Genomic DNA, 8,496 nt, shown 5'->3' with positions numbered 1-8,496 from the left:
TTGACTCATACTGTACTCCAGCATAAACGGCAGTATTTTAATTCAAATGTCAGAATATACAAATGGCGAAAAACAGAGAGCACCCTATCATCATCCCGTTTCACTTGATAAGAGCAAATGAGAAAGTTACACAAAATTAATTTTAAAAAATAAAACGAAAAGAAACAGAGAAAAAATATACTAAAAAAAACCGTTTATTCAGTCAAAGAAAAGACGAGCGGACGGATAAATAAAGAAGAATTCTGTTATTTTGTTTTCCTAAATTATATACATCCCGTTATTCCTCTCCATTTGTCATTATTGTGTGGTCATTGTAATTTATAAATCAGCTGTTGCAACTACTCTACTCTCTCTCTTTAATTAATTAAGAGCTAAAATCGAATTGGAATTAAATTTGTTTTATTGAAAAGTAAAAAAAAGTCATTACACAGAATAAAACAAATCCAGATTTGTGCGTCTCGTTCTCGTCTCGCCTGTCGCCCGTCGCTTGTCGCCTTCGTTTGCGTTCCGTATTCGTATTTCGTTGTCATCCAAGACTCTGGCTGGTGTGGATCTCCTTTCTCTTTGTGGCAGATTCATTATTTTCGACTGCCTGCCTTTACATCTCTGAATTCACTACGAAAAGAATTGAAGTAAAAAAATGTCTTGCGGTTATTAAAATCGACGTTTTCCGTGATTTCTGTGGCGAATAAAGTGAAATTTTGAAAGAAAGTGCTGTCGATTGTCTCTTGCGGTGTTGATGTCAGCCAAGCTAAAAGAAAAATCCATACGCACACCCCTTTTTCTCTCGAACAATAAAATTCCCATTGCCAAAGCCTTTGCCTTTGCCTTTTGCCACCCCTAATTTATATCGTGCGTTGTTTTTTCTATTTTACTTCTGGTGAAATTTGTTTATGCGAAAATTGTATTTTTTTTCTATCGTCGGTCGTCGAGACTTCGTCAAGTCGATCAACGCAATCAAAAGTTAACTTGAAGTTGTGCAGTTGGCAGTCGGTTGCGGTTCTGTTCTCGCGGTTGTTATCCAACTCTGTAGGGAAGAAATAAAAATAAAATTTGTTGAAAACTTCTCCCACGACGACGACGACGTAACTAAATTCTTGTTTGCTCTTCCATCAACTTGCACTGCTGCCTGTCCTGTCGTTTTCTTGTTCGTTTTTCTGAAATCATGTATCGAATCGGTCCAATTGGACGGAAACCGAATTTCCATTCGCGTGAAAAATGTCTAATTGGCCTTGTACTGGCGACCTTGTGCCTTCTGTGCTTTGCTGGAATTTTCTTGCTTCCGGATAACTTTGGTGGCGAGCGCGTGCTCAAGGTGTACAAGAGTTTCCAAAAGGCCGGTCCTGAGATTTTCATACCGGCTCCACCGCTAGCTAACAACGGACATGGTGGCAAAGATCTAGATCCCCATGTGCTCGGGGATCGGGTGAAGTTGCAAGCCAAAATCAAAGAGGAACTCGGTGATATTCTGGATAAGCCAGAAATTTTACGACAAGCTAGTGATGAAAGTGTCGGTGGTGGTGGCGGTGTCGGAGCTGATCCTGGTTTGAATGAGAATGTAGGTGTGGCACCGGTTATTGAAAACGACCTTCAGTCGCAGCAGCAACAACAACAATTACTAGCCATGCAACAACAGCAACAACATCAAGTTGTTGGTGCCTTGCCACCGCCTGCTCTTAAAAATTCCTTGAACGATGATGGACAAGACATGTTGCCAGTTGGTGATGTTGCACAACTACAAATGCCCATGGATGGTCATCCAGATCCAAGTCCCTCGGTCGAGGAGAAACGAATGAAAGTTAAAGAGGTAAGTTAACTTTATTTTTAATGAAAGTGGTTATCTAGAGTAGATATTATACCAGTTATTGGAATTTAAGCATATAAAAATGAACTTACATTACTTTTATAGTTATGCGAGGCATTAACCTCAGAAAAATAAATTTAATAACAGTTTTTGTCATAAAAATAAATAAAATATCATTAAAATACTTCGGTAGTTAGTAAATATGTATTTAAGTGAAATGAAAAAAAAAAATGACGTAACTTGAAACTTCCTACTTATTTTGAATGGAGCTACCACATCATTTTGCTTATCAGTAGTACATATTATTTTAGTATGTACATTTGTACGTACGTAGGTGTCAATAGAAATGCCTCAACCTTTTATGAATCAAAAATATTTTATTAGATGGTACAAGTCAAATACATTGTGTACCTACATAAGTACCTACCTACCTAATTTGTGTTTGATCAGAGTGTGTTATAAAAAAGAAACAATAAACTGCTATTAGCCGGTTTCTTTGACAGTGCTTAAGTACTCAAGATTAGCAAGTAGGTAGATTGTTTTGTATACATATTATAATTTATATTTATAGTACTCATACAACAATTATTAAAAATGTAAATAAATGGAAGTAGAATAATAAGAAATCACTTATTTCGAAAAATGTTACAAACGTTCGATGTCGATAGTACCTATTTTATGTCAAGTTTATAAACAAACTTTTTGAACAGAAATTAGGTAAATTTAGTTACTTATCAAATATGTCATAAAACTTTAGCATGATTATTCGTAATTCTCGCAAAAAATGTACCAATTAATGACAAAACGATTCCTGTAGATAAAATAAAGGTAAGAATTCAACAGTAGAGGCCGGTCAATTACTTCAAAAAACAGCACTCCAAACTGCCTATGTATGAAGTAGGGGGTGCCCTTTGCAAATCCCTTACTTAGGCACACTATAAGAAACCAGTTATATTTATTATTGGTTTTCATCATTGAAAACAAACATTGGTATTTTTTGACAGGTCGTTTATAGCAGTCATTAAAAATGTCTGTCATTGAAAAAAATTGCTGATTGATATTCACCAACAAATTCTTAATTCGACGTTAATCTAACATTGGAATTGTGTGAAATTGGAATACAAATCAGTGGGCAAGTTCAGACTACATAAGAGACTAGAAAGTAAAGCAAGTTTGTTAGTATGTGATTGGCCAACTGCCAAAAAATTCGCTTCCAATTAAGGCAACTTCATTGGAAAGTTGACTCGAAAGTTAGTCAAGAAAAATCTCCCTAACTATCAAGTCAATTCCACATATGTCAATAAGACAGCTAATCATAATTTTTCATTCAACTGAAAGCTGGACTTTATTTTTTTATGATTTATTTATTTTCTGCACAATTCCATTTAACGTTTTGTGTAAAAGAGATCCTTGTAAAATTGGAAAAGAAATATTTCTTAACAACACAAAATGCAAGTCGTGAAGGACTTGTAGGTTGCCTCAGGAGTGTTTTGTAGACAATAACGTTTTTGATAATTTTTTTACCATGAACTGAAGGCATAGGTTAGTGAAGTAAAGTTCCAAGTTTAAAATGTATGTGGCTTGAAAAACAGCTAGCTAAGCTGCCTCGGTCAAAATGTACGTTCATAGAATGAAGTTGGCTGCAAATGAAGTCTCTTATGTTGTCTGAACCTGCTCAGTGGAACGATTCGTTTCACTTTTGAACATAAAAGAATCAGCCATTCAGGAAAATAAACTTCCTTCGGGAAAGTAAAAAAAATCATTTGTATCGAAAAAAAAAATTGGGCAATTAAACCTTTTTTTCTTTTTGCATCAACCCTGTACCTACCCCATATCCTATGCCGTGCCCAAGTATTGTTTAAACGCCATATTAAATTTTGTATTTACAATTTGTCATGTAACAATCTCACACATCTTAATTGTAATTGTTTATGTTCACAAAATTCCTCAGATTAGCCCACCCAAGATTAAAGGAATACCATTAAGCTTTTCCGACCAAGCTTAATATTTAGGCCTCATTTTAGACAAAAAACTAAATTGGAAGGCAAATACGGATGAAAGAGTAAAAAAGACTACTGTAGCGCTTTTTACTTGTAAAAAGGCCATAGGATCAAAATGGGGCTTCTCCCTAAAAATAACCCACTAGCTATTCGGCACTTCGGTAATCAGACCGATACTCATTTATGGAGTTGTCGTATGGTGGACCGCACTGGACAAGATGCTAAATCTAAATAAGCTCATCAAAGTGCATCACAGGAGCACTTCGCCAACCGCAGCACTGGAAGTGCTTTTAAACATAACACCTCTTGACATTTTCTCCAAAATGGTGGCAGCCAACTTATGTGTGAGGCTTAGAGCCACCTCTTAATGGAACAGTAACAATACTGCACATACTACTATTCTAGACAATTTCAGATCTATCCCAGATCGCTTAGACTATACCACCCAAAAATGGTATTCGGTAAAAGCTTCCATGTGTCCATCCCTTCAAGATCCTCCTGGGAAGAAGAGAGACCCCTGGAGGACGATGTGGTACACTTCTATACAGACGGTTCAAAGACCGATTAAGGAGTTGGAAGTGGTATCTATTCGGAACAACTGAATCTCAGTCTATCCTATAGACTTCCTATAGACAAATCAATGTAGTGTATTCCAGACAGAAGTAATGACGATTAAAGAAAACGTTATATCTTGCAAGGATATACGAATCTTCTTGGACAGCCAAGCCGCTCTTAAATCTTTCGCGTCTGTCTCCACAAACTCTCAAATAGTCCACGATAGCCGATCATCTCTGAATGAGATGACGGAACAGTTTAATATTGACCTCATTTGGGTGCCGGGCCACAGAGACATTCCGGGAAGTTGCAAATCCGATGAGCTCGCCAAAAACGGAACACTTTTGCCTAATGTTAGACAATGTACATATCCAGCACTCTCCATTAGAAGGAATAACTTTCTCGGTAATCCCTTCTTCGATAATTCCAGTAAATAATAATTTGGTATTTTTCTATGAAAAACAAATCAAAATTTTATACGAAGAATATCCGGGAACCTTCATATTACCACAAATCTTGGTAAATTGACAAATTGTTGTTTATCAAATACATCGCATAGCCTTTTTTTTTTGAATGTTTGCAGTTCTATAATATTTATATCATTACATAAAAACAAAACATTTGAATAATACCCAAAATGATGTTTTCCAATTACGTTATAAATATCTATTGGAAACTTTGTTTTTTATTCTTTTTAAAATCTCTATTTTAACCAATTTTCTTACAAATGTATTGAATATGATTACCAAACAACAATGAGTTAAAGTTTAGAAATTGTCATTCTGAACCTTTTGTTGCTCAATCTTGTGTTACCCAGGGAAGCCATCTTGGCTATTTTATGTTCATTCTGTCTGTTTACTATGTATCGTCATATCTACGCTCAAGTGAAGTTCTCGTTTTTGCTGACGACATGAAGAAAAAAAGGTCCACCCATGATCGTATTCTTTTACAAGCCGACATTAATAGTTTCACATTTTGGTGTGCGAAAAATAGCCTTTCACTCAAAACTTTAAATTACAAGACGATAACTTTTACTAAAAAACGAATCGGTAGTGTATTTGATTATTGTATATCACAGCAAAAACTCTGTCGCGTCTACACATTTAAAGATTTAGGTGTTCATTTTTGTCGCAACTTAGAATTTACCCATCACATTAATTTTATTGTTAATAAAGCAATGCATGGTTCCCTATAATTCTCTTTCTTTGTATGATTGCCATGTTTGTCCTCATCTTGAATATGATCGCAGGTTAGACTCCCTATTACGAAATTCATAGAAAACGTATTGAATCCTATGCCCTAAAGGGTCTTCCTTGGGATGATCTTTATGATCTGCCTCCCTATGAACATCGTATTCTGCTTCTTCTAATGCAATCTCTTCATCAAAGGCGTGTTAATAATGACTTTTTTCATCAAACCCATTAATAGTGAAATTGATGCACCTTGTTTACATTTGAATTACCGAGGCGAAACACATCACCTGCGTACATTTGATTTTATACATATTGACTTCCATAGAACTAACTATGGGAAGAATGAAGCTCATCAATAGATTTAAATTTAAAAAAAGTGGAATTCAAATCATTGTTGAGAACCAGTGCTTCACTATCGTAAACGTGCGCATTTTTGTTTTTATATATGGATTGTAACGATTTAAAATCATGAACTAACATTTGAGCAAATGACCTAGCTCATGTCTAAGGGGCCAGATATACATAGCTATCATTAACATCGGTCGGAAAAAATGTTTGAATCGATTGTTTACGGTGTTTCCGTTAGATTAGAAATGAAAATTATATACTGATCTATCGGAAATGGCACAAAGAATTTTTTGAGAAAAAAAGTGTAACTGCGCATTGATTTTTCTTTAAAAAATAATTTTCCTGAACATCTGAATCTTTTATGTTTCCACTGATTTTTGTTCCAATTTTACACAATTCCCATGACAGATTTCAATTTTTCGGTGGATTTCAATCAGGAAATTTTGTTCAATGAAAAACATTTTTAATGATAGCTATAAACGACCTGTCAAAAAAATTCCAATGTTTGTTTTCAATGATGAAAACCAATGATAGCTATAATAGGGCCCATACACTACACAAACTGTTTGAGCAAACGAATGTATTTTGTTGTTGTAAAAATGTTTGTGCAAACTGTTTGAGTGTCTTAAAAACCGCTTTTAAATATAAATTAAAATGTTAAATAAAATATTGCTTGAATACAAAATATTATAACAAGTAAAATGTTCCAAGTATCACTCTCTAATAGATTCTTAAAATATTCACAGCTTCCACCATTTTCGACTGATTTTGGTATATAAAGGGTGATTTTTTATATATTATCTTTTTGGCAACACTGGTCTAAACAGCTGACGCATGTTTCGTGTTTTGTTTCACTGCCAAACATCTTCAGTTTGGTCTATAATTTAATCGTCGTACAAACGAACAACGGTTGCAAATTATTGAATTTTATTATCAAAATGCGTTCTCTGCTAAGAAAGTTGATCGCGTGCTTTTTTGTCAAAAGATTGTGTTCAGCGATGAAGCTCATTTTTGGCTGAATGGGTACGTAAATAAACAGAATTGTCGATTTTGGAGTGAATATCAGCCAGAAGCATTGCAAGAGCTACCAATGCATCCAGAAAAAGACACAGTTTAGTGCGGTTTATGGGCTGGTGGCATCATTGGACCGTACTTCTTCAAAGATGATGCGAATCGTAACGTAACTATGAATGGTGAGCGCTACCGTGAGATGATATCCAACTTTGTTTTTGCCCAAATGCAAGAGCTTGACTTGCATGAAATGTGGTTTCAACAGCACGATGTCACCTGCCACACAGCACGCGAAACAATAGACTTATTGACAAGCAAATTTGGTGAACATTTTATTTCACTTCGGGACCGGTCAATTGGTCGCCTAGATCTTGCGATTTAACACCTTTAGAATTTTTTGTTGGGCTATGTTAAAGCTTATGTTTATACGGACAAGCCCGCTTCAATTGACTCATTGGAAGACAACACTGAAGCATTTATTCGTGAGATAATGGCCGATATGTTAAAAAAAGTATGCCAAAATTGGACTTAGTGGATAGCCCATTTGAGGCGCAATCAAGGTCAACATTTGCATGAAATAATCTTCGAACATTAAATTATATGAAAGATTTCATGAATTTTTCTGAATTGTATGCTTTTTTTTTTGCAAAACTTTCCTGTAGCTTTTAAAAAATCACCATGATGTGTGAACTTCTTAAAATTTGTTCAACTTTTTTTTTAAGAAATTTGGAATTACATATTCTGTAATTGGGTCTAGCCATTCATTTTTTATCAATACTAAGGTCGTTTTTATTTCTTCCACTTAAAGATAAACTTTTTTTGATTGAATTTAATCTTAATTAGGATACTAAAAAAAAAACAATACTGGAGTTTGATTTTTAAATATATATATCAAAGATTAAAATCATCTGATTTCGATTTTAGAAGCTAATTTAATTTTTTACCAAATAACGATATAAATTTCATAATTATCCTCCTCTTGCAGAATGAAGTAAACAAGTTTTGTTATTTCGTAAACATATAAATTGACTACTCCAAATTTGTATGCCTATAAATCGTTTGAAATACTTAAACTATTTATCTAAATGGAATATATGGTATGGAATGTATTTAAACAACTGTCGCTTGTTATCTATGTATGCATAAGTTATGGAGTTAAAGTTATTGTCGCGCCTTTTTTATTTTTCAAAACCAATCTCTTTTATAAGACAAACACCACTTAAATATCAAGTGACAATTGTTTAAACAAAGAACTCCAGAAGCCGCACTTTACGGTTTCCTAACAAATTATTATTTCGGGTACCTATAGTTCCATGCAGCAGTTTTAAACAAATACCATGCGTGTACCTAAAAACATAACATACCCTCCTACAAATTTTAAGTTTGTTTGTCGTAGATAAAATAAAAAAACGTAGATAGGTGAGAAATGATAATTTTGTCGTAGGTTAGTTATTTGAGGAGGAATGCTTTCAAAATAAAATTATTTGAAAAACTTTCATTGAAAGAATACAAAAGAGAGAAAAATAAGGATTAACACAAAATTCATTCATTCATTCATTAAAATAGAAAGAAAAGTTCTTCTGCA

At 34.3% G+C, this 8,496-nt stretch overlaps 1 protein-coding gene across 1 annotated transcript in view; it reads left to right on the top strand.

The window, feature by feature from the left end:
- Positions 1 to 732: 732 nt before the first annotated feature.
- LOC129944419 (mannosyl-oligosaccharide alpha-1,2-mannosidase IA) overlaps positions 733 to 8,496 on the top strand; it is a 317,254-nt gene continuing 309,490 nt past the window's right edge. The window contains exon 1 of the mRNA XM_056053837.1: positions 733 to 1,807. Coding sequence (XP_055909812.1) covers positions 1,166 to 1,807 — 642 coding nt within the window. The 5' untranslated portion in view covers positions 733 to 1,165. The remainder of the gene's footprint in view (positions 1,808 to 8,496) is intronic.

This window comes from Eupeodes corollae, chromosome 2 (assembly GCF_945859685.1).
Source record: "Eupeodes corollae chromosome 2, idEupCoro1.1, whole genome shotgun sequence".
NCBI lineage: Eukaryota > Metazoa > Arthropoda > Insecta > Diptera > Syrphidae > Eupeodes > Eupeodes corollae.
Note: the sequence above shows the minus strand (reverse complement) of the source record. Positions and strands in the feature narration are given on the sequence as shown.